This window comes from Aquarana catesbeiana, linkage group LG06 (assembly GCF_042186555.1).
Source record: "Aquarana catesbeiana isolate 2022-GZ linkage group LG06, ASM4218655v1, whole genome shotgun sequence".
In the NCBI taxonomy this organism is placed as follows: Eukaryota; Metazoa; Chordata; class Amphibia; order Anura; family Ranidae; genus Aquarana; species Aquarana catesbeiana.
In genome coordinates, this window is record NC_133329.1 from 235,051,622 (window position 1) to 235,079,028 (window position 27,407).

General features: G+C 43.7%; 2 protein-coding genes across 3 annotated transcripts in view; one reads left to right on the top strand and one right to left on the bottom strand.

Moving 5' to 3' along the window:
- The window catches only part of ARPC1A (actin related protein 2/3 complex subunit 1A), a 90,420-nt gene extending 65,180 nt beyond the window's left edge, over nt 1-25,240 (bottom strand). For both annotated transcript variants that reach the window (XM_073633077.1, XM_073633076.1), the window contains exons 1-2: nt 25,087-25,240; nt 8,910-9,006 (exon numbers count right to left, since the gene is read on the bottom strand). In XM_073633077.1, the coding sequence (XP_073489178.1) occupies nt 8,910-8,973 (64 nt within the window). In that variant the 5' untranslated portion in view covers nt 8,974-9,006; nt 25,087-25,240. The remainder of the gene's footprint in view (nt 1-8,909; nt 9,007-25,086) is intronic.
- Nucleotides 25,241-25,290: 50 nt separating this feature from the next.
- Nucleotides 25,291-27,407, top strand: part of KPNA7 (karyopherin subunit alpha 7) — a 151,296-nt gene continuing 149,179 nt past the window's right edge. The window contains exon 1 of the mRNA XM_073633075.1: nt 25,291-25,524. The gene's annotated coding sequence lies outside the window, so the exon portion shown is untranslated. The remainder of the gene's footprint in view (nt 25,525-27,407) is intronic.

Sequence of the window (27,407 nt, forward strand, 5' to 3'; positions counted from 1 at the left end):
GGTCTAGGGCCCTCAGCTCTCTGGGGCAGTCCAAGTATGCGGATATTGTTCCGCCTGAGGCGGTTTTCAGTATCTATTGCACGCTCCTGGAGCACTTTCACCTGGAGCTGCAGGGCCCTTACCTCCCTGGAGCCCGACCGGACCGTATCCTCCACCGTGGAGACCCTGTCCTCCACCTCAGTGACCGAAATTTCTCAATATCCTGGTGGATGAGACCGACATCCACTGTCAAGAAGTTGATCTTTGCTGTCAGGGTTTCTTTGCAGGAAGTAATGGCCTCCAAGATCTCCGCTCCTGTGGGAGCCCCCCCCCCCCCACTGCGCACCGGTCGCCAACCTAGCCGTGGACTGTCTTGCAGACGAGGCAGCCACCGGCGGGGGGCACGAGGAGCTTTTGGACCTGATTTGGAGTAACGGGTCCTAGGGTGGCTCATCCGAGGTTCATCCTGAGATGGAGGAGGGGCTTGGGGGAGCCTGTGGGCCGAGAGCCCAGGTCCTGGGAGCAGGGTGAGAGCTGTGTCAGTATTGATGCACCGGGTCAGGAGCAAAGTTCCTTTGTTGGGGGCAGCAGGCAGGCTCCAGGGTTCAGGTAGCAGGACGAAAGGTGCAGTGGTGATGGGCTTCCTGCACTGGATCAGGACCCTCAGCAGGGCTCAGCTTCTGTAAGGGTGGAGGCACAGGGAAAGCAGAGCAGTATAGCTGGGGCACGGATGGTGGCACAGGGAAGGCAGTGCAGTGTTTGTTTGGCACGGATTGTGGCACAGGGAGGACAGTACAGTAATGCTGGGGCACAGTACCTTAGTGTGGAGGATGTGCCAGGTACAGTAGGCCGCAAGATGGCGGTGGGCCACAAGTGCCCGGAAGCGGCCTCTGTGGATCCCCCGGTGTCCTTTCGAGCCCCCTCACAATCCAGCTATCTCCCAGGGGCGGCCGACACGGATGTGTGGAGATTTGCTGTCTCTCGTCCTGCAGATCGCGGCACTCGAGTCCGGGTATGTCGGAGGCTGGGTAGGCCTCAAGATGGTGGCGGGTCTCTGAAGTGTGGAGCCGGCCGTGGCCCTATGCAGACTCAATCGGCCGGCCAAGTTCCGTAATTTCTGCTCGGGCTGGTGCTGATGATGTCCGGTAGTGTTTAGGGAGAGTTTGGAGGCTCTCCAGGTGCTGTTATTAGCAGGATCGCTGCGGATTGTGCCAGAATCAGCGGAGCTCCTCTGGAACACGTGCTGTTCCTTCTATATCCGGACACGCCCCCCGGCTTTCAATATACTTTAAAGTATTAATAAAAGCAGAAAAGAGGGTAAATCTTCCAATGGGGACACTAGTTCTGGTGTCCCCTGCAAATTTCCTTAATTTGCAGGGATTTCCTCTCACTTCCTGTTTGGCTATGGGACAGGAAGTGAAGGGAAATCTCCGCAAAGAGACACAGATGGCAAAAAAAAAAAAAAAAACCTCTACTTTAATTGAGAAACAAAATCCCTTCTGGGTGATCAATGTACATTGCAGGGATCTTAAACTTTGTTGATCTGTACCGATTTCGTCTCTGAAAAAATTGTTTGTTGTATACAGAGTGATTTTTCCATTATCAGTTGATGCGCTTGCAGTGTCCTAATGAGGAAAGTTGCATCCCGTTAGAAGTAATTAACCCTTTGGGAGTACAGTACAAAAGTTTTAGGCAGGTGTGAAAAAATGCTGTAAATCAACCACTTCAGCTCCAGAAGGTTTGCCCCCCTTCATGACCAGGCCATTTTTTGCGATACAGCACTGCATTATTCTGTAACTTGACAATTGCACGGGCATGCGACACTGTACCCAAATAAAATGTATGACTTTGTTTCTACAAATAGAGCTTTTTTTTGGTGGTATTTGATCACTTCTGTGGGTTATTTTTTGCGCTATATACAAAAAAAAAAGCCACAATTTAGAAAATAAAAAATATATATTTTTTTTACTTTCTGCTATAAAACATTCCCAATAAAAAAAAAGTCAAAAATCAAATGTCTTCATCAATTTTGGCCAATGTGTATTCTGCTACATATTTTTGTTAAAAAAAAAAAAAAAGCCAATACATGTATATTGATTGGTTTGCGCAAAAGTTATAGCGTCTACAAACTATGGTACATTTTTTTTACTAGTAATGGCGGCGATCAGCGACTACGATTTTGCGGCGGCAGAGCGGCACAGGCAGGCAAAAGGACATACATATACGTCCTTGCCTTCCCGCGGGACCCCCCCCCCCGGTGCCTGCGGCGGTCGTATTTAGGTCAGGAGCGATCAAAGGTGAGGGGGAGGCCACTCATTCGTGACTCCCCCCTTGCGATCGCTCCTGGCCAATGACAGACTTCCTCTGCCTCTGTAATGTAAACAGAGGGAGAGGAAGTGATGTCATCCCTCCTCGAGCCGGTCTTTTCGTTCCGGCGCCGAGGAGAGAAGCCATCCAAGTAAGTGCACTAACACTACACTTACAGTAGAACACGCCAGGCACACTTTTCACCCCCCGTCACACTGACACCAATAGCAGTTTTTTTTTTTTTTTTGCATTGGTGTCAGTTTGTGACAGTTATAAGTGTTAGGGCAGTTAGGTTAGCCCCCTTTAGGTCTGGGGTACCCCCCTTTAGGTCCAGGGTACCCCCCTAACCCCCCCTAATAAAGGTTAACCCCTTGATCACCCCCCGTCGCCAGTGTCGCTAAGCGATCGTTTTTCTGATCGCTGTATTATTGACACAGGTGACGCTAGTTAGGGAGGTAAGTATATAGGTTCGCTGTCAGTGTTTTATAGCGACAGGGACCCCCATATATTACCTACTAAAGGTTTTAACCCCTTGAATGCCCCCTAGTTAACCCTTTCACCAGCGATCACCGCATAAGTGTTACGGGTGACGCTGGTTAGTTAGTTTGTTTTTTATAGTTTTAGGGCACCCGCCGTTTATTACCTTATAAAGGTTTAACCCCCTAATTGCCCGGCGGTGATAGAAGTTACGTTTTTAGGGTCAGATAAGGTCTGCGTCGCCCCAGGCAGCATCAGCTTAGCGCCAGTACCGCTAACACCCGCGCACGCAGCATACACCTCCCTTAGTGCTATAGTATCTGAGCGGATCGAGATCTTATCCGATCAGATCTATACTAGCGTCCCTAGTAGTTTAGGGTTCCCATAAACACAGTGTTAGCGGGATCAGCCCAGATACCTGCTACCACCTGCGTTTTGCCCCCTCGGCCCAGCCCACCCAAGTGCAGTATCGATCACTGACACTTACAAAACACTAAGCACGCATAACTGCAGCGTTCGCAGAGTCAGGCCTGATCCCTGCGATCGCTAACAGTTTTTTGGTAGCGTTTTGATACAGTCGCTGACAGTCAGGAGCTTTTTTTGCCTGTGAGTCTCACTAGTGTACCCCTAAATTTAGAGCCCAAAATGGCAAATCGTAGGTACACTAGTGAAGAGGCCTACATGTTTCTGAGCATGACAGATAGTGAAGAGGAAGTCACTCATCTGTCAGATTCAGGCTCAGAATACGATCCTGTAGAGGACAGCGGCTCCATGACAGATAGCTCTGACGACAGAGTTGTGGTTCCTGCCAAGGTCAGGCGTACCAGACCCCAATCTTCTTCTTCTGTCCTTGAAGTGCAAGAACCGCAGGGCTCTCGTATGGAGCAGAGAAGTACTAGCGCCGCTATTCCTTCTGGTGAACTGGCAAGCACCAGCGGCCTAGTACACCCTGGTCATACATCCAGCACTGCAGTAACACTTGGTGACGTGGCGAGTCCCATAAGTACAGTTCAAGCTGGCGAGGTGGCAAGCACAAGTAGTGTCCCGCTGCCACCAAGAAGACAAACACAGGCCCGTCGTGCCCATCCTGCTGCATTCGCCAATCCGAATTGGGAACCCACCACTTCTGCAGAACCCGTACTTCCCCCATTCACTGGCCAACCCGGAATTCAGGTGGAAACAGTTGATTTTATGCCACTGGATTTTTATTCACTGTTTTTCACCGAAGATCTCCATAGATCTATTGTGGACCAAAGCAATTTATACGCTGGTCAACACATCGCCGCTAATCCCCAGTCCTCACTTGCCAGAGATTGGAGACCAATTACGGTCTCCGAATGTAAGCTCTTTCTGGGCCTTTCCCTCAACATGGGCTTGAATAAAAAGAGAAAGTTGCGGTCATATTGGTCCACTGACCCAATTTACCATGCGCCCGTGTTCTCTGCCTCCATGGCCAGGGCACGATACGAGCAGATTTTGCGGTTCATGCACTTCAACGACAATGAACTCGGTCGTCCTCGTGGAGACCCTGAATACGATCGGCTCTACAAAATTCGGCCCCTCGTAAACCACTTCAATCAACGTTTTGCAGACTTGTTTACTCCCCATCAAGTTGTCTGCGTTGATGAGTCCCTGATTAAATTTTCTGGCCACTTGTAATTCAAACAGTACCTTCCCAGCAAGCGTGCCAGATACGGGGTCAAGATGTATAAGCTCTGTGACAGGGCCACAGGCTATACATGTAGTTTTATGGTTTACGAGGGAAAAGATAGCCACGTAGAGCCGACAAACTGCCCTGACTACATAGGAAGTGCTGGCAAGATAGTGTGGGACTTAGTGTCACCCTTATTCGGAAAGGGGTACCACTTGTACGTGGACAATTATTACACGAGCGTGCCACTTTTTAGTCACTTGTTTGATCAGCAGACTGGAGCATGTGGCACCATGCGACCTAATCGCCGGGGCTTTCCCCAGCGGCTTGTAGATTCCCGTCTTAGGCTGGGGGAGAGAGCCTGCTTGCAGTGTAATAATCTGCTCGCTATGAAGTGGAGGGATAAGAAGAATGTTTTCGTTCTCACCTCCCTTCATGCAGACACGACGTTCCAAATTACTACGGCGACTGGTGTTGTGGAGAAACCCCTCTGTGTCCACGAATATAACCAAAATATGGGAGGGGTGGACCTAGTTGCCCATAAGGCCAGACGCTGGTACAAAAAAGCGTCTGTTTATTTATTTCAATTGGCTTTGCTGAACGCTCATGTGCTATACAGAGCTTCAGGACGGACTGGATCCTTCCTTACATTCCAGGAAGAGATCGTCAGAGCCCTTCTGTATCCAGACGGTGCTCCACCTCACCTTCCCCAACCAAATGCAGTAAGCCGGCTGCATGAGAGGCATTTTCAAATTTGTCCTCCCGAGTACCCCTACCCAACGAGCCCCCCAAAGAAAATGTCGTGTCTGCAGAAAGCACAGATATAGGCGTGACACCCGGTATTATTGTCCCTCCTGTCCTGGCAATCCTGGTCTTTGCATTGGTGAATGTTTTGAGCGCTACCATACACTAGTTGAGTTTTAGCGTAGGGTACAGCATTGCACAGACTAGGACACACTTTCACAGGGTCTCCCAAGATGCCATCGCATTTTGAGAGACCCAAACCTGGAACCGTTACAGTTTAAAAAAAAAAAAAAAAAAAAAATGTAAAAAAAAAAAATATAAAATTAAAAAACCAAAAATAGTTGTCGTTTTATTGTTCTCTCTCTCTCTATTTTCTCTCTATTGTTCTGCTCCTTTTTACTGTATTCTATTCTGCAATGTTTTATTGTTGTTATGTTTTATCATGTTTGCTTTTCAGGTATGTACTTTTTTTTAAAGTTTACTGTGTTTTAACCATTTTTTGTTTTCAGGTACGCCATTCAGCTGCAGCGCGGATTTATTTATCTTGACAGCAACAGCGTTTGCTCCCACGATACATAAAGCCGTGACTCCAGCGCTGTTGGAGGTGATTTCACCACCACAGTTATATACTTCAGCATATATGCCGAAGCGTGGGGGCAGCAGTGGGTGGAGGAGCGATTTGCTCCTGCCTTTTGCGGGAGGATGCCCCCATGCTTCGGCATATATAAATGGTGCATGTATGCCCATCATTAGAAGTGGGTGGATGAAGGGAGGTATTCTAATGGTGGGCATACCCACCGATCAATATCTTTTTTTCGTTCAGCCCACAGGCTGCATGAAAAAAAAATTTACAATATATGCCCAACAAGGACCAGCAACGTACTGGTATGTTGCTGGACTTTGAATGGTTATACCAGAATGATGCCTGCGGGTTTAGGTATCATCTTGGTATCATTCTTTTCAGCCAGCGGCTTTCATGTAAAAGCAATCCTAGCGGCCAATTAGCCTCTAGATTGCTTTTACAAGCAGTGGGAGAGAATGCCCCCCCCCCACCGTCTTCCATGTTTTTCTCTGGCTCTCCTGTCCCAACAGGGAACCTGAAAATGCAGCCGGTGATTCAGCCAGCTGACCAATGAGCTGATCAGAGACCAGAATGGCTCCAAACATCTCTATGGCCTAAGAAACCGGAAGCTACGAGCATTTCATGACTTAGATTTCGCCGGATGTAAACAGCGCCATTGGGAAATTGGGAAAGCATTTTATCACACCGATATTGGTGTAGTCAGATGGTTTGAGGGCAGAGGAGAGAGACCCCAATTTAAAAAAAAAAAAAAAAAAAAAAGCACCCCTGTCCCCCCCCTGCTCTCGCGCAAAGGCGAATGCAAGCGTCGGTCTGGCGTCAAATGTAAACAGCAATTGCACCATGCATGTGAGGTATCACCGTGAAGGTCAGATCGAGGGCAGTAATTTTAGCAGTAGACCTCCTCTGTAAATCTAAAGTGGTAACCTGTAAAAGCTTTTAAAGGCTTTTAAAAATGTATTTAGTTTGTTGCCACTGCACGTTTGTGCGCAATTTTAAAGCATGTCATGTTTGGTATCCATGTACTCGGCCTAAGATCATCTTTTTCATTTCATCAAACATTTGGACAATATAGTGTGTTTTAGTGCATTAAAATTTAAAAAAGTGTGTTTTTTCCCCAAAAAATTCGTTTGAAAAATCGCTGCGCAATTACTGTGTGAAAAAAAAAAAAAAAACGAAACTCCCACCATTTTAATCTGTAGGGCATTTGCTTTAAAAAATATATAATGTTTTGGGGTTCAAAGTAATTTTCTTGCAAAAAAAAAAAATTTTTTCATGTAAACAAAAAGTGTCAGAAAGGGCTTTGTCTTCAAGTGGTTAGAAGAGTGGGTGATGTGTGACATAAGCTTCTAAATGTTGTGCATAAAATGCCAGGACAGTTCAAAACCCCCCCAAATGACCCCATTTTGGAAAGTAGACACCCCAAGCTATTTGCTGAGAGGCATGTCGAGTCCATGGAATATTTTATATTGTGACACAAGTTGCGGGAAAAAAAAGACAATTTTTTTTTTTTTTTTTATGCACAAAGTTGTCACTAAATGATATATTGCTCAAACATGCCATGGGAATATGTGAAATTATACCCCAAAATAAATTCTGTTGCTTCTCCTGAGTATGGGGATACCACATGTGTGAGACTTTTTGGGAGCCTAGCCACGTACGGGACCCTGAAAACCAAGCACCGCCTTCAGGCTTTCTAAGGGCTTAAATTTTTTATTTCACTCTTCACTGCCTATGACAGTTTCGGAGGCCATGAAATGCCCAGATGGCACAACCCCCCCCCCCCCAAATGACCCCATTTTGGAAAATAGACACCCCAAGCTATTTGCTGAGAGGTATAGTGAGTATTTTGCAGACCTCACTTTTTGTCACAAACTTTTGAAAATTGAAAAAAGAAAAAAAAAAAAAAATAAATAAATTTTTCTTGTCTTTCTTCATTTTCAAAAACAAAAGAGAGCTGCAAAATACTCACCATGCCTCTCAGCAAATAGCTTGGGGTGTCTACTTTCCAAAATGGGGTCATTTTGGGGGGTTTTGTGCCATCTTGGCATTTTATGGCCTTCGAAACTGTGATAGGTAGTGAGGAGTGAAATCAAAAATTTATGCCCTTGAAATCCTGAAGGCGGTGTTTGAATTTCGGGGCCCTGTATGAAGCTAGGCTCCCAAAAAGTCCCACACATGTGGTATCCCCGTACTCAGGAGAAGCAGCTGAATGTATTTTGGGGTGCAATTCCACATAGACCCATGGCCTGTGTGAGCAATATATCATTTACTGACAACTTTTTGTAAATATTTTTTTTTTTTTGTCATTATTCAATCACTTGGGACAAAAAAAATATTATTCAATGGGTTCAACATGCCTTTCAGCAATTTCCTTGGGGTGTCTACTTTCCAAAATGGGGTCATTTGGGGGGGTTTTGTACTGCCCTGCCATTTTAGCACCTCAAGAAATGACATAGGCAGTCATAAACTAAAAGCTGTGTAAATTCCAGAAAATGTACCCTAGTTTGTAGACGCTATAACTTTTGCGCAAACCAATAAATATACGCTTATTGACATTTTTTTTTTTACCAAAGACATGTGGCCGAATACATTTTGGCCTAAATGTATGACTAAAATTGAGTTTATTGGATTTTTTTTATAACAAACAGTAGAAAATATCATTTTTTTTCAAAATTTTCGGTCTTTTTCCGTTTATAGCGCAAAAAATAAAAACGGCAGAGGTGATCAAATACCATCAAAAGAAAGCTCTATTTGTGGGAAGAAAAGGACGCAAATTTCGTTTGGGTACAGCATTGCATGACCGCGCAATTAGCAGTTAAAGCGACACAGTGCCAAATTGGAAAAAGTCCTCTGGTCCTTAGGCAGCATATTGGTCCAGTCCTTAAGTGGTTAACTGACAAGGTCCCCCCCTTTAATCTTCTTATGAATGAAACAGAGAAAACACAACACTGCTCTGAGCTTCTGAACAGTGTTAACACGGCAATGCAGGAATTGCCAGCAAATGCGGTGGGGTGGGTAGCTGTGGAGAGGGACAGGGAGTTGCTATATAAGGCGTGTGCACTTTAATTACTTTTTTTTGGGCATACATTTCCCTGGAAGTGATGGCATACATATAAATAACTCAATTTTATTTATAGAATTAAAAAATCAAACAGATAAGTGGCTTACGTGTGCGATCTTTATTCCAGGCGTGGCAACTGATAGGTTCAAGTAAGAACTGGTATAATGACATTCTGAATTTGTTTCTCCTTAATGAGCTCTACAGCTTTTAAAAGAGAAAAAAACATATTTAGAACAAATCAAAATATAAAATTCTGGGCAGTCACAAGAAAATGTCAAGATAATAACTATAGCACAGGGAAAGAACACAAACAGGAATACAGCTTTGATGATGGCATGCTCAGCAGAGTGAGTATACAGTAAGGTGCAGCTAACTTCAAAAAAAGTCTAACACTGTAATACTGTTTTTACACATATATGATTTCTTTGCAGAACAGAAAAAGAAAACAAACAGTTAAAGAGGAGCTTCAGTAATCTTTTGTGTTTATTAAAAGTCAGCAGCAGCTACAAAAACTGTAGCTGCTGACTTTTAATAAACACACTTACCCGTCCCAGGAACCAGCCATGTGCTCACACGAGCCATCCCTTCTCTCTCTCCGGTGATCTGTCGAGAAGTGCCACCCATCGAATAGTGCCCGGTGTGTACTGCGCATGTGTCGTACGGAACAGCACAACAGCTGATTTGCCGAGCAGCTGGGCTGACGCAACCACGACGCATGCGCACATCGTAGAGGTATCTTTTGATGGGAGATACCATTTCACAGGCACAATTTAAACCTATACAAAAAGCAGGCGAGACCGTAGTTCTCAGGTTGTGCATTGCTGCTGCTGGAGGGTGGCTAGTGGTTGTGTTGGAAGAGCTGGTTTTGTCTGTGTTGCAAGCCGCCCTTTGACAGAGGCAAAACCAGCCGTTCAACACAGCAAACCCGCCCTGCAACACAGACAAAACCGGACCATCAGCACACTGTAAAGCTGCCCCACAACAGTGAGGCACAATGTGAGAACTACGGTCTCAGCCCCCCCCCGCTGTTTGTATAGGTTTCATTTGTGGCCGTGAAATGGCATCTCCCATCGAGAGATGCTTCCTGGTCACGTCACTCCAGCTGATCGGCAAACGTCCAGCTCCGTCCTGCGCAGGTACTATTCTACGGGGGGTACTTCGACAGAACAACCGCATCTTAGCTGTGGGCACCCAGCTGTGACAGCTTGAGGCTTCACAGCTGGGTGCCCACTATGCATGCATGAATCGCGCTGCAGCGTATACCGGTCAAAAGTAGGGAGGAGTACTTAAAGTTGAACTTCCCCTTTTGGGTGGAGCTCTACTTTAAAGTAATATTAAACTCTACACTTTCAGCAGCTGATTTAATCACTTACTGAGTATGGAGCATCTGTATCTTTAAGGCTCATGCACACAGAGCTTAAAAAATGCCACGTTTACAGGCGTTGAGCATTTTTTTTCAGCCTGTAAAAGCACCTCTATGTAATAATACATATAAGGATACTTCTCTTTTCAAAAAATTCAATACAGCGCTACAAAAAAAATTAATATATATACACTACAGTGTTAAAACGGTCTGTGAAGACAAATACAAAGGGGTTGATTTACTAAAACTGAGCAAGCGAAATCTGGTGCAGCTGTGCATAGAAAGCAATCATCTTGCAGGTTTTAGCCCTTGTTCACACTGAGGGAAGGTTTGAAATCGTGCGATTTCAGCTGAACTCGCACAATTTCAAACCAGCATTTCATTTCGACTTTGGGGGCTATCTGAGAGACATCTGTGCGGGTTCATGCACAGATTTCTATTCAAATTGCCCCAGAAGTCGCCAAAAGTAGTACAGGAACTACTTTTGGAAATTGGTGCGGCGTCGTACTGATTCGGACGGTGCCGTTGCCGGCAATAGCCAGCAATCTGACATGTCAAATCGCAAGTCAAAAGGGCACGATGTGAATGTGGGCTTATTGTCAAAGCTTAATCGAACAAGCTGAAGTTATTTGGCTACCATGCACAGCTGCATATGATTCCGAGTGCTCCAGTTTTAGTAAATCTCCCCCAGTTTCCAAATATACTACAGCATTCAAACAAAAAAGTATGTTGTCAGTGCAGAAATTAATGCAAAGGGGTTCATTTACTAAAACTGGAGAGTAAATAAATAAACATTCTGGCCAATAAAATGCTTTAATGCTCAAACACTAGAAGCATCTAAATTCATGTGCATGGTACATTTTAAAAGCAGCATTTTCCTAACAGGAGTTCTGGCTTTCACGGGGGCTTAAACAGACACCCTGTGTGCATGAGGCCCCAGAGGCCCTAAACCTTGCATATGTTCCTGTTTAAGCTAGTGCATTGCTCACTGCCCCAGATTTCCTGTTAGTATGGGAGGGATGGATGAAAGGCGCGTGATCAAACACTAGCATCAAATCATACAGTTTATTCATAAGCAATAAATTACATACATGTGAGAAATATAAACATATGTTTCGTGAAAAAGGGTTACAAAATATACACTTGTAGTGTTACAAGTGGGACATGCCCAAACAGGGGCAAGTACTAAAGGATTGGCTAAATGATGCAATAAAAAGTGATAGAATGGTAACATATTGAAATATGCAAACATAACCATGACAATTGTAAAAAGATTGTTGCAAATCAATGGTAGTGTGACCATACAGAAGTCTAATTAGAATGGTGGTTGAATGGTACTGGTACTGCTTAACCACTTCCTTACCAGGCCAATTCTGACATTTCTCTCCTCCTGTAAAAATCATAATTTTTTTGCTAGAAAATTACATAGAACCCCCAAACATTATATATGTTTTTTTTTAGCAAAAACCCTAGAGAATACAATGGCGGTTGTTACAACTTTTTATCTCACACGGTATTTGCGCAGGAATTTTTCGAACGCGTTTTTTTGGGGAAAAAAACAGTTTTGTGTTTTAAAAAAAAACAAAACGGTAAAGTTAGCCCAACGTTTTTGCATATTGTGAAAGATGAAGTTACGCCGAGTAAATAGATACCTAACATGTCACGCTTCAAAATTGCACACGCTCATAGAATGGCGCCAATGTTCGGTACTTAAAAATCCCCATAGGCGACACTTGAAATTTTTTTACTGGTTACATGTTTTGAGTTACAGAGGAGGTCTAGTGACAAAATGATTGCTCTCGCTCCAACGTTCGCGGCGATACCTCACATGTATGGTTTGAACACCATTTTCATATGTTGGCGGGACTTATGTGTGCGTTCGATTCTGCGTGCAAGCACACGGGGACAGCGGCGCTTTAAAATTATTTATTTTTTTTTATTGATAATTATAGTTTGTTTTTTTTATTTTGACACTTTTTTGAAAAAAAAAAAACTTTTTTGATCACTTTTATTCCTATTACAAGGAATGTAAACATCCCTTGTAATAGGAATATAACATGACAGGTCCTCTTAATAGTGAGATATGGGGTCAATAAGACCCCATATCTCACCACTAGGCTGGGAAGCCTGAAATAAAAAAAAATAAATAAAACGATCACCGCTTCACAGCTGAAGCGGTGCCGTTTTTTTGAATGGAGAGGCCGGGCGTGACGTCAAAACATTGCGCCTGGCCTCCGATGATCATAGAGACTCCAGAGACCATCTGGTCGGCCGGAAATCTCTATGATCTACATCCGGCGCCGGCGGATCCGCTCTCCGCCTCACCGATCGTAACGGTGAGTCGGAGCAAGCACCGGAGGGCGGTGGGAGGGACGTCCCCTCTTGCCTCCCATAGGAACGATCAAGCGGCGGAAAGGCCGATATGATCGTTCCTATGGTGTAGAGATTCGCCGGCTGAAACCGGCAATATCTGAATGATGTCTGTAACTACAGGCATCATTCAGATATACCCGCCCAAAGCCCAGGACATCATATGACGTCCGTGGGCGAGAAGTGGTTAAAATGATTAGTATGAACAGCATGTGGCAGAAAATGATCATGCTCATACGCCTGATGAAAAGATGCACACTTGCATATAGGACACCTGAAGGGCATATATGAATGTAGAATGTGGAATGAAAGATAGATGCAAAAATGCATATATATATATATATATATATATATATATATATATATATATATATATAGCATGCACACAAACCCATACATAAATACATGTATGTGCATTACCCAATATAAGAGGAGCTCAAAACATAGTTTTTAAAAAAGAAATTCCTGGAGAAGGGTTACAAAGACTGTATAGAACAAGCTTTTCTAAAATACTGGACACAGTATGATTTCAATCCCCCAGCCAGCCTGGTGATGGAGGTCAACAAACCGGGGGGGGGGGGGGGGGGGGACAAACAGATTCCCGATAATGATCACTCCAATTCCATTAGATTCAGCACGCAATACAGTACAAAGACATTTGACATCCAGAGAGTTATCCAGAAGAACTGGAATATACAAACAAGATCCTATCCTCAATTCTGTCTTACCATCCAGACCTGAAATCGTGTTTCGAAGATCAAAAGACCTTAGGAGTCTGATAGCACCTAGTAGAGTACTAAAACCCCCGAACCAAACAAAGACCACCATCAGCTCCTGGACATCCCTTTTTGACCAGAAAGGAAACTTTAAATGTGGTGTTAGAAACTGTGGAGCTTGCGCTTTCATGTCATAACGCAAAAAGGAAGTCTTAGGATCCGACGGCCATACCCACAAAATCAGCCAGTTTATCAATTGTGGCACTTCCTATTTGGTCTATGGCAGGGCTTGACAAATTTGCTTGGAATCTAGGAGCCAGCTAAAAAAGTTAGGAGCCAGGTTTTTTTTTTTTTTTTTTTTTTTTTAAACGACCGACAAAGCTTAATTTTCAATATAAAAATTAACCAATCTTAAATTTACACAGAGACGACTAGAACGAATGTGACTGCTTTTATTTCCTGCCATGCAGGGACATAAGACCGCCATATTCCCGCTAAGGATCCAATCAGGTCTGCCTTTAAAACTGACAGGCGAACCTGATCAGACAGCCCGTGTGAAAGGGGCCAAGCAGGGAGATGACAAATAATAAATTCATTTTAATGAACCACTTCCTTCCCGCAGGACGACTATATACGTCCTGTCTTTGAAGAGAAATACCGTTGTTATGGTAGCAGCTAGCTACCATAACCCCGGTATTCTCTTCAAGAGCCGGCAGTTCTCTTTCAGATAAAAGTGGTCTCTGCAGCAGATTCGCAGCAAGATCACTTTTATCGGTGGCAGGAGAGGGGCCCCCCCTACCGCCGCGCTCCGGTGCCCTTCACCGCTTACCGTGGCCGTCAGTAACGGCGGAGGCGATCCGGATCTAACCCTGGCCTGACATGGAGACGAGTGAGAGGAAGATGGCCCCGCCCATCTCCAAGTCATTGCAGGGCGGAAGCGACGTCAAATCGTCATTCCACCCATAGCTCTTGAAGGGACATTTTATTATTTTTTTTTTCAAATGACAAATTTTTTTTAATTTTTTTTTATTGCATTTTAGTGTAAATATGAGATCCGAGGTCTTTTTGACCCCAGATCTCATATTTAAGAGGTCCTGTCATGTTTTTTTTTCTATTACAAGGGATTTTTACATTCCTTGTAATAGGAATAAAAGTGACTTTTTTTTTTTTTTTTTTAAAAGAACAGTGAAAAAAAAAGTTAAAATAAGAAAAAAAAAAAAATTTAAATGTGCCCCATCCCTTGTAATAGAAATAAAAGTGACACCATTTTTTTTTTTTTAAACAGTGTAAAAATAAAAAATCAAAAGTAAAATATATAAGAAAAAAAAAAAAATTTTTTTAAACGCGCCCCGTCCCGCCGAGCTCGCTTGCAGAAGCAAAACGCATATGTGAGTAGCGCCCGCATATGAAAGCGGTGTTCAAACCACACGTGAGGTATCGCCACGATCGTTAAAGCGAGAGCAATAATCCTAGTCCTGGACCTCCTCTGTAACTCAAAACATGCAACCTGTAGAATTTTTTTAAACGTCGCCTATGGAGATTTTAAAGGGTAAAAGTTTATCGCCATTCCACGAGCGGGCGCAATTTTGAAGCGTGACATGTTGGGAATCTATTTACTCGGCGTAACATTATCTTTCACAATATAAAAAAAATTGGGCTAACTTTACTGTTTTCTTATTTTTTAATTAAAAAAAGTATTTTTTCCCAAAAAAGTGCGCTTGTAAGTCCGCTGCGCAAATACGGTGTGACAGAAAGTATTGCAATGAACGCCATTTTATTCTCTAGGGTGTTAGAATAAAAAATATATATAATGTTTGGGGGTTCTAAGTAAAGGGAAGGAGATGAGCAGGCAGTGAAAACAGGCAGGGGAAGCTCCATTAGCATTGGTGGATGTCTTGTCATACCAACGGCCACCACCAGAGGGCGCCCGATTGCAGAAGGAACCATAGGACTGCAGTAGGCCGCAAAGCCGGGGCCTCAATTACCGGCGCGGCCCAACGCGATCGCCGGGGGGGGGGGCTGGGGGGTGTCGAACGGACACAGGACACCCCAGATGTGCCGCCCCAGGCGCCAGGTCGCTAATTCTAGTCGCAAATGCGACCTGGCGCCCGGGGTTTGTCGAGCCCTGGTCTATGGGTTAGTCTGCCCGTGTGGCCTATTGTATGTTAGGCGTACAATACATCCACTAAGGACAAGATTTAGTGAGCATAAATGCAATATTATCAATAGCAATTCATACGATCAGTCCATAGAAAACAAGAAGTGCCACAACTATTCAGTGCCCAGACATTTCAAGGAATACCATAACGGAAATCCAACAGGCCTTGAGGTGTTTGGCATTGAAGCCATCAAAAAAGATGATGACACGGGGAGGAGATTTCGGAGACTCTGTAGACAAGAATCTTTCTGGATTTTTATGCTTGGGTCCATGGCTCCTGTTGGAATGAACGAAGACCTGATAGTTCATGGTGCAATCTAGAAGTATGACTAGCACCGCACCAGTACCTTTTCCCAGTGCCCATTTTTTCAATTTTTCAGTTTTGATCATACTCATCACTCTTTCCATCATATCCCACACACGACAATTTGTTTGTAACTGACGAACCATAATTATCTAAATTTTCTCTACATATATTAGTATCAGTGTACACATTTCCATATGCATTCACTAAAAATTAATAGATACCTGCACCAGCAGTGGGCTCCGTTTCCCCCTCATTCCCCCTTCCCTTCCTATCACAGTCCAAAACCTTTATTTCCTTACAAATCACACCTGTGTATCATAATTGTCATTTAACCTATCCACTTCACTACATTAGACTATCACGTGAACAACATCTGTTCAAGAGATCGTCTGATAGAGTTATTTTATTATATATATACATATACACACACACATACATATATATATATATATATATATATATATATATATATATATATATATATATATATATATATATATACACACACACACACACACACACACACACACACACACACATATACATTTCATTATCATTTACCTCTTTTTAATGTATATATATATATATATATATATATATATATATATATATATATATATATATATATATATATTTTTTTTTTTTTTTACACATGTATATTGTTTAGAATTATGGATTCATTGTTTCAATATTCCTTTACCATCCTACTACCTGCGGAAGGCACTTTATGCTCCTCCTATTGCCTCTTCTGGACTATAACTACAACTGTATTTTGCAGCCAAATACCAGTCCACACCAGTCCAAATTCAGGTATTTGTGTATGAATCCCTTTAAAAACATCCTCCAGACAGGCATGTCACTGATTGATTACACTTACAATTGGGATCATACACACTTCTACACACCACCATATGCCTGCTACCTATGTGCGCTGTCCTTACAGCGCACTGCAACAGTCTGCTCGGATCAGCCTCCCCTAGGCTGCCGTACAGACGAGTAAACGGCCTTTGGAACGCATAACCACGCCCACCCTCCCGTCGGCGTGCGTTCCAGCACACAGCCCACCCTCCTTCCCTTGTCAGCCACGAGGTATCATAAGCCCGCCCTCGGTCCCGCCCCCTGTCAGCTCTTAAAGAAGCTCTCTCTCCCCCTTATGCCATGTACACACGAGTGGACTTTACGGCAGACTTTGTCTGGCGGACTTTCCGAATGAACGGACTTGCCTACACACGATCAACCAAAGTCTGACGGATTTGTACGTGATGACGTACGACCGGACTAAAATAAGGACGTTGATAGACAGTACCCAATAGCAGCCCTAGCGTGGGTTTTTGTCCGTCGGACTAGCACAGACGAGTGGACTGTTTGACCGGACTCGAGTCCGTCGGAAAGATTTGAAACATGTTTTATTTCTAGGTCCGTTAAACTTTTGGGGAAAAAAGTCAGCTGGAGCTCACACACGATCGAATTGTTTGACGGACTCCGGTCGGACCAAGTATGCCGTAAAGTCCGGTCGTGTGTACGCGGCATTACAGTATCCATGTCTTGCATGGATGGTGATGGACACAGCGCCTTGCAGGTACATGACTGGGCACATTTGGAGACATCACCCATCTCCTACTGTACTGAATTCCTGGCCCCCCAAGGACACACGCAGGCTGCAGCTATCTCTCAAGCTCTGGAAACAGGTCAATCATCCAGATATCCCCCACACACCCGGAGCTCCCTTCATTTTTATCCTATGTAGTTATTCATGACACCCATTTTAACCTTCTTGGGAGCTCCCTCCCAGGTTTATCCTTCCTGCTCCATCCCTGTTTTCTTTCTGGTTTATTTTCCTTGTAGGTACACCGGAAAGTCCTACCCCCAAAAGAAGGATTACCTTGCACATATATTATTCTTGCCGCTATAGGTAGGTACAACTCAGTTGTTTTCCCACCTACATCCATCAATATGTCACCCTCACCTAGGTTATCAAGCACCTCTGAGGACCCATTACATATGCATTCCCCTGCATGCATGGTCCATCTACATTGTCACATTTTATACCGATCTGTCCACTACTAGGATAATCCTCACTTCACAGATAGGGACATATTCCTAGGCACATGTACACAGGTACATTCTCATTCTATCTTTCATCCAACTATCCACACATACCTGCATCCATTTGTGCTCCTGTGCAGTGGTTCATGTGTTAGTGTGGGTACACGCGTCTGCCCACTTTGCACGAACACAAAATGACAACTATGTTTTGAGCTCCTCTTATATTAGGTAATGTATATATATATATATATATATATATATACACACGTCCTATATGCAAGTGTGCATCTTTTCATCAGGCGTATGAGCATGATCATTTTCTGCCACATGCTGTTCATACTACTAATCATTTTAAGCAATACCAACAACATTCAACCACCATTCTAATTAAACTTTTCTAATTAGACTTCTGTATGGTCACACTACCATTGATTTGCAACAATCTTTTTACAATTGTCATGGTTATGTTTGCATATTTCAATATGTTACCATTCTATCACCTTTTATTGCATCATTTAGCCAATCCTTTAGTACTTGCCCCTGTTTGGGCATGTCCCACTTGTAACACTACAAGTGTATATTTTGTAACCCTTTTTCACGAAACGTATGTTTATATTTCTCACATGTATGTAATTTATTGCTTATGAATAAACTGTATGATTTGATGCTAGTGTTTGATCACACACCTTCCATCCATCCCTCCCATACTATCTTCTTCAGACCACCCCGGGTCAGTCTAGGCAGCGGGACACACATGACCACTTTCTCCAGTTTGGCCATTATAACAGTACTACGTACGTACCCATACCAACAACGCCCTTACGAGCACAGGAGTAAGTCTTTTTTGTTTACCAGATTTCCTGTTAGTGTGGTTCATTTTACTTGCAGTGTCCTATAGAGTCACACTTGCATACGGGGAGTAGAGATGAGTCTCCCTACTCTATGTACATCAATAGAAGCACACAGCCATATAGTTTAGTATAGAATTAGGATTTGCTTAAGACTGCACTGTCCAGTGTTCACTCTTTTTTACTGTGAAGACTGGAAGTTCAGGAAAGCAACATTCAGCAGGAGCCAAAAACAATGAAAGTCGTAAACTGGAAGTGCTGGGATAAGAATTTAACAAATAGATTACTTAGTAAGGTTTAATTTTGTTTAATGTGTTAAGCCCCCCCCCCCTCCCAAAAAAAGAGGGTTAAATACTATGTTAAAAATTAGGGGTAAAAGCGGTGGTATTTCGAGAGAATCTGACACTTGTTCCTGAATATGCAAAAGCTGATCCCTAGCTTTTAGTTAAGTTTAAATAGTTCATTTTGACCAAGGTGGTTCAAACTTACTATTTACTTCACTAAAGGCTCATTCACATGTGTGTTGATTATGAGGGACAAAGTAATGATCATTTAAGCACCTACATAATAGCATTTATAACGTGTTTTCATTATGTTTATGAAACATTGAAAAAGCTTCAAGAATGCTCAATAAATGCCCATAAACATGTTGCTTTTCTAGTGGGAATTGCCTAAAGGGTGGCGATGTAGAGGAGATGCTCTCCTTTGAGGTATGGTCTGATAGCAGACATTTCTGTGAATTCTCCGCAAGATGGATTCATACACTTTGATCTCTCTGCTTGGTCCTTAACCTGCCGGTGTTCTGCCAAGAAAGGTCCCCTGTCGGATAGTGTCCACCCTGTACTGCACAGGCGCAGCGCTTGCGCAGTACGGAGGACAAAGGAGACAGCGAAAGTCTCTGAACATGAACAGCTGTTCATGAGCTATACACAGCGCCTGCACAATTAAAACTACATTGTGCCACATGCTCCCAATGCTCGTGCAACTCTGCAAGGTGCGGATGCACACAGAAGAAATAATACGTTTAAAAAACACACCCTTCAGTTGTGTAAACACGCCCCGCAAAGACGTGTAGTTTATTGATAAAATCACCCATGAAAACCAGCCCCAACTTATCAGCTCTGCCCATCATTGTAAAATACGGCCTCTTCTGTAGGCATCCGCCCCTACACCCACCCCTTGCAGAGTTACACGAGCATCGTGAGCGTGTGGCACAATGTACTCTTAAATGCGCAGGCGTCGTGTACAGCTGATGAACAGATGTTCATGCTCGGGGACTTTCGGCGTCTCCTTTGTCCTCCGTACTGCGCAAGCGCTGCGCCTGCGCAGTACAGGGCGGACACTATCCGACGGGGACCTTTCTTGACAGGACACTGGCAAAAACAGCTTGGCCAATGACAAATTATGCTCAATGCCTCTGCTCCTGCAGGGCACTGTCAGTATTGCTGGCTGTCTTGATGCTTTTCTCTGCACACAAAAGCAAATGGTGCCACCACACAGCTGCTCTGTATAAACAGGAAGTGGCTGGAGCTGCTCTGTCCTAGTTCTCTATTATTTTCCAGTGCATTCCGGAATACAGGAACCTCCACAGCCTCTCCCCCACTGCCCAGCTAACATTTTATAATGCGTGCCGTTAAAGTGTAGTTACAGAGCATTACCATTCAAATCAACAGAGGCGGCTGACAAGCGTCAATGCCTCATGAAAGCGACTTCATCTTTCCATCTATTAAATCTTCTGCCCTTGTTGTTTTAACTTTTGATAGTAAAACATTTTTTTCTGCCAGTAAATGCATTACACAGCCCACTTCCTTCCATTGTAATATTCCTGGCAGGTGTTGAAGGGCGGTTATGAAGCTTTAAAAATGCTGAAAAAATGCTGCATAAACACAGGGTATTAACACATGTGTGAATGAGCCCTAAGAAACACAGTGGCTCTCAGCTCTTTATAAACTGCATGTAGCCTCAGCTAGATACAGTATACAATGATGTGTTCCCGGCTGTGGGATGGGAACTTCCCTTCCCACTCCAGGAACAAAATCGAGTCAGGCTGTGTGGCGCTCAGCTTTTCACAGAGATCTCTGTATTCTATGAATGAATACAAAGCTCCCTCTGAGTCAGAAGCTTTGTATACATTCATAGAATACCAAGTGTGTGAAGGTATTCCTATACTACCTCCAGAAGATATTAGTCTGCTACTACTGTGTCTGGTTCCTGGGCACTGTTCCTTCCCCAATTTCCCCTACCCCTCTTCCTGGATCCCTGCCTTCCTGTACTTTACCCCTATCTACTTCCACGAGTGTTGGCGTCCAAGCCAGTTTCTGGCTTTTGCTTCTAGTTTATGAACATACAATGGAGTGACAGTTTGTTACTTTTAAAGCTTAGGCCTCATGTACATTGGACATTTTAACCACTTGTTTACTGGGCACTTAAACCCCCTTCTGCACAGACCAATTCTCAGCTTTCAGCGCTGTCACTCTTTGAATGACAATTGCGCGGTCATGCTACAGTTTACCCAAATGAAATTTTTATCATTTTTTTCACACAGATAGAGTCTTCTTTTGGTGATATTTAATTGCTGCTGGTTTTTTTATTTTTTGCTAAATATAAAAAAAAAGGACAGAAATTTTGAAAAAAAAAAAAAAAAAAACTGTTTCATAGTTTGTTATAAAATTTTGAAAACAGGTAAATTTTTCTCCTTTACTGATGTGCGCTGATGAGCACTAATAAGGCAGCAATGATTATTACACACTGATGGGCATTCATTGGCAGCACTGGTGTGCATTGATGGGTGCCACTGTGGGCATTGGTAGGTGGCACAGTGGGCACTGGCAGGTGACACTGGTGGGCACAGCAGCGGCTTTCTGAGTGAGGGACCGATGTCCCTCTGACAGAAGCCAGTGATCTCCCTTTTATGCTAACAGCGTGAAGAAAAAAAAATACAGATTACCAAGTTTCTGTTTGAATCACATGATCAGCTGTCATTGGCTGACAGCTGATCATGTGGTAAGGGTCTGGGATCGACCCCTTACTCGGATCTGTGATCAGCTGAGTCTCACAGACTCGGTGATCACAGAGCGCGCAGAGTCGTGCAGACTGCGCTTGCTCGGGAGGATGTCCATGGATGCCCTCCCAGCAATTAAGGCCTGCGCTGCAGCCGTCTTTCGGCTATAGCGTGAGCGGCAAGTGGTTAAATAAAATACATAAAAAAAAACACTGCCAGCGTGTCCAGGAGCAGAAGCATTTTGGCAGAAAAATAACGATTGACGTGTGTAAGCGCGCGTTAAGTCTAGGCACATTTAGCATTAATTTCAATGGCCACAATAAATTATTATTCTGGCTAATGAAATGAATTAACGCCCAAGAGCGTTACATGCCTATACAAGGGGCAAGAGTTTCTGTCAAAACACTGCTGCCAGGAGGAAAGGTGTCCAGAAGAGATGGCCAAACATCCAATGTGCATGAGACCCTAAGGCATTCCATGTCCTGTCAGGTCATTCTCTTGCATATGTACATAATATCCCTTTATGCTAGGGGCCTGCACCATGTATAAGATGGCATTTCTCTATATGCGTGTGCTTGAATAGGCCTAGGTCTACCTTACCTGTATTTTTCACTACTGATCTGCTTAATTATTGACAGACACGTCTCATAAGCCTTAAATAAAGAATTATAAAGAAACAGAATACCAAATGTAGTGCATTGGACTAGTGTGTCCGGTGTCATTCAAAATGTTGCAGTAACGCATAGTAAATTTGTGTGCTTTACAGTGGGTAGGTGTGAAGGGACTCTTAAAGAGGAGCTTAACTCCATGATACTTATTCAATGGTCCAACAACCCTCACTGGCATCTTCTGAGTGCCGGGCTGCAGACGTCTTCCCGGAAAACAGATGCTGTGTCAGAACGTAAACTGAGCTACGCTTGCGCAGCTCAGTGTACATTCCAAAGAAGGTAGGTAGCTTTCTTTTATTGCAGAAAAGACATTGCATGTTTCTTCTACAATAATCTGTCTGCTGACAGTTTTTGAAAACTGAACTTTAGTTCCACTTTAAAGAAGAAGTATGGGACTTGGAAAAAAAAAAAAACATCCATACTTACCTCAATGCTGCAGCTTCCCCACATGGTTCTAAGGCCACAAACAGACCCATCACATGACCACTGATCACTCATTTCTTGGACTGCTTGGAGTGGAGTGTGGTGACTCTCAGTCACTGGCCTCCGCTCTGCCCCTCCAGTGCTCACTGGAGCAGTGGGCTGAGGAGTGGGCAGGAGGGGCTGGCTTTGTCTCCCAGCAGCTTATTTAGAGGCGGAGCGGAATCTTTCCTGAGCATGGACTGGCTGAGTCACGTCAGTCGACAGGGGGCATAAGCCCGCTGTCAACTAAAAACAGGTCACAGGAGCGCAGAACAAACTGCACTTTTGTGATCCATTGGAGAAGTACAGCCAAAACAGAGGGAATGGGCACAGCTGGCTTTGGCTCTCAGCCACTCGCAGAGAGCCAGAGCCAGCTTGTTAATCAGGCATCTGGGTGGATCCTGAAATCATGGTTGGGTTCCTTCCTAGAGCAGCTCTGTGATGTCAGCTGACAGGAAGTAACAGCCTAATATTAGTTGCATTTGGGTCACAGGAAAGTACAAGTGTACTCCTGTGACTCACAAAAGTATGGACAAAAAAAGTGATTGTAAACATTTGAGTGTGTACATACATACATACACATATATATTTAAAAAAGCAGAGCTGCGCAGATCCTCCTCTTCTGGGGTCCCCCGCCGATGCTCCTGGCTCCTCCTCTTCTGCAAGTGTGCATCATAAAAAGCTGCTTCCTATGGAGTCACTCATGTGGGCTTGAACCCAACGACAAGGGAGTGCGGAACTGGGCCAAGTCAGGCTGTGCATGTCTATAGATGAGGCTTGGCCCCGACCTCACTCCCTCATCATAGGATTTAATTGACAAGAGCGGGAGCCAATGGCTCCCACTGCTATCAATCTGTCTTGTGAGGAGGGAGAGAGCAGATAGCGCTGCTATAAGGATGATGGGACTGGGGGGATCCTATACACATAAAAATTTTACCCTAATACAGAGAATGAATTGGGGTAAAAAAAAAAAAAACACCCAAGAGGGGAAGTTGTGCTTAAAGGCTAAGGAGTGTGGGATTGGTACCCCACTTCCGCTCCCCTGGGCGATCAGAAGCAGAAGTTCTCCTCCCCGTAGGAGTCCCAGAAGACTGTGGGACATCTGACAATGCGCAGTGGGCACCTGGCTGCAAAGCCACAAGCTGTCACAGCAAGGTGCCCACAGTTAAGATGCCAGCGTGGAAGACAGAAATGGCTGGGGTGAGCACATCGCTGGATTGTGGCTGTTTATTAGAAGGAAGCAGTTAGGCCTCATGCACACGAGACGCTGGTGCAAACTCTGCTGAACACTTGTTTTTAAAAGCTGAAACCGGCGTTTAGAAACGCCTGTTTTTCCGTGTTTGCATGCCGTGTTTGTGTCTAGAAGCGTCTGCAGAGCAGAGAATGACATTTTGCGTATCTCAGGGCCACTTGGTGCTAGGAACCCCAAATTTGGTGTGCCAACACAGTGAAACTAGCACTACATATCCAAATTTGGAATTCCTAGCACCAAGTGGCCCCGAGATACGGGGCCCCAAAGTCAGGTCACAAAATGTCAAGCACTTCTGCAGAGAATGACATTTTCCGACCTGACTTTGGGGCCCCATATCTTGGGGCCACTTGGTACTAGGAACCCCAAATTTGGATATGTTATAATGTTAGTCAACTGTGTTAGCACACCAAATTTGGGTTTCCTTGCACCAAGTGGCCCCGACATATGGGGCCCCAAAGTCGGGTCACAAAATGTCAAGCACTTTTCTGCAGCAGAGAATGACATTTTGTGACTCGACTGGGTTGTAAAATGTTCATTTAAAAACACTTATAAACGCAAACGTGCAGCGTTTGGTGTCTGAAACGTGGAAAACTTTTGCGTCTGAACCCATTTTTTTGCTTCTGGAAAAACGAGGTTAAACGCAACTGCCTAAAAAACGAGACTGTGTACATGGACACATAGGATAACATTGAATGAGTTCAGGGGTAGTTGAAAAAAAGTGTCCAACGACCTCTGAACGCGAGTTTAACAGCATCTCGTGTGCATGAGGCCTTACGGTTTTTGTAGCTGCAGAGGTTTCATTTTCACACAGAAGACTGGAGCTCCTAAAGTGAACCTGTCATCTGGTCTCCATGGGCAAAGCATCATTACACTAGTAAACCAACAATGCCTCCCATTTCACAATGCTGTAAAGAAATATAAAGTAGAAGCAGCCATGGAGAAATGGCATGCAGCACACAATGACTGGCAGGTATAGGAAGGAGACCTGACCTCCCCCACAGCCCCTTCCCCCTCACTTGGCTATCGCCAGAAATGTCCGCCCCTCACATCCCTACGGTTATGTTCCCAGTCTACACCACTGACCGTCACTCACCGGGGATAGAAAGATTCGCGGACTCTGGTCAGTCAACGCGAACCCACCGATACAATGGAATCTGGAACAGGAAGCGGAATAGCAGTGCGCATGCTCAGTGTACAACCCGGCCACCTCCCAAACCACACAAGACTGGAGCCCATGCGCGGCCCGAGGAACGAATGACGTCACGTATTAGTATCTGTGTGGAAGTGGAGTCAGTGATGGAAGTGTCATAATCCCGGCATTTTAGTCACACCGTCATAATAAACTATACACATTTTACGGTTTCCCTCACAGCGCTCCTTCTATTCCAGACTCCTGGCTTTATAAGAGCCTCCCTGTGTTTATGTCAATTGAAACATTGCTGATTAGATGGCGGCCGCGCCCAGTCAGGTGTTATAAGACGATCACAGGGGCAGGGTATGGTGAGAGCGGCTGGGGAGAAGCGTGTGCTCGGTAAGAGGAGTGTGTAGTATGGTGAGGAGAAATAGTGAGCAATGGGCTGTTCATTACAAATCTCCTAGAATATGGCTAAACCCACAACAACACAAATGGAACATGGCAGTCCTTGGGTGTTCATGGCTCAAATTGATGTTAACCACTTCCAGACCAGAAGATTTGGCTGCTTAATGACCAGGCCATTTTTTTGTTGTACAACACTGCCTCGCTTTAACTGACAACACAAATAGAGCTTTCTTTTGGTGGTATTTGGTCACCTCTGCGATTTTTAATTTTTGTGCTATAAACAAACACAAAAAAAGACTATTTTGAAGAGAACTTTTTTTGCTATAATCGATCCTGAAAATGTTTTTATCCACCTAAGGACCGAGCCTCTTTCTGAGATTTTTTGTTTACAAGTTAAAAACAGTTTTTTTGCTAGAAAATTACTTAGAACCCCCAAACATTATGGGTGTTGGTTTTTTTTTTTTTTTTTTTTTTTTTTTTTAACACCCCAGAGAATAAAATGGCGGTCATTGCAATAGGGCTGAAACTAATGATTATTTTCACAATTGATTAGTTGCCCAATTGTTTTGATCAGTTAATAACCTTAAAAAAAGTGGGGTGTTTATTTTAGTTAATATGTAAAGGTTTAAAAAAAGGCAAATTTATTCCTAAATATCTCTATATGCAGTGGTAAATATAAATAACCAACTATATGGTTAGGGAGCAAAATCTCTAATCCACTCTGAGAATAACAGGCAGAAGAGATATACTCTATATACTATTAGAAGGTTGAATCTGGTAAATATCATCAGACTCAGAGATCACATTTAAAAAAAAAAAAAAAAAGTTAGACTCTTTTTGCAGATTTTCAAACCGCACTGTAATATATGTGCTGGCCATACAAAAACAATGTCTTCCTTAAAAAAAAAAAAAAAAAAAAAAAAAATGTAATTTTAAGTTCGTTCGTTTGACTTAATAGTCAGTGGGGTTAAATCGATGTTTGTTTTTCAACCACCTTAACAGGAAAATTTAGAAATCGAAAACTTCTTGGTCAAAGGAATTTTTAGACAGTGTATGGTTTTTGTTCAGAAATTACATTTTATTTTAAAACCATGTTGAAAGCAAGTGACATTTTCAAACCTTCTTTCATTCAGCGAATGTACAAAGATTTTTTGGATGAATATTTTCATCTGAAAATTGAGCCGCGTGGCCAGCATAAGGCACGGTGCACACCTATGCAGTTTGCTGTGCGTTTTGATTTTTTGCAAATGTAATTTTTTTGCATGTTTGCTTCCATATATTTTTTTTTTTTTTTTTTTCTAATTTGTTGTTGGGCAAATAAAAAAAAAAAAAAAAAAACACAAATTGCTGCAAAAACTGCTTTTCTGCAGCTTTTCTATTGAAGTATATTGAACCAAAAAAGCACCGTTTCTCTTTGAAAAAAGTCCTTGACCTTTTCCAAATACGCAGCGGCTGAAAAAAAAGCATAGATGTGAACGTGTGCCATAGGAAACCATGTTAAATGAACTGTCGTGTGTTTCTGCAAAAAACACAGTTGTAGATGTAAACCAGGCTGAAGACGTTTAGTGAAATAATGGGGTTAAAACAAAAATTAGCCCTTTATAGTAGAAAAAGAGCAAATCGCTACTGTAAGTGCCGGTTCACACTAGACGCGGCACGACTTGCAGGTCGCCTCACCGAGGAGACCTGCACACGACTGCCGGGGCGACTTGCAAGACGACTTCTGTATAGAAGTCTATGCAAGTCGCCCCCAAAGTAGTACAGGAACCTTTCTTCTAAGTCGGAGCGACTTGCGTCGCTCCGATTAGAACGGTTCCATTGTACAGAACGGGAGGCGACTTGTCAGGCGGCTAGGTCACCTGACAAGTCGCCCC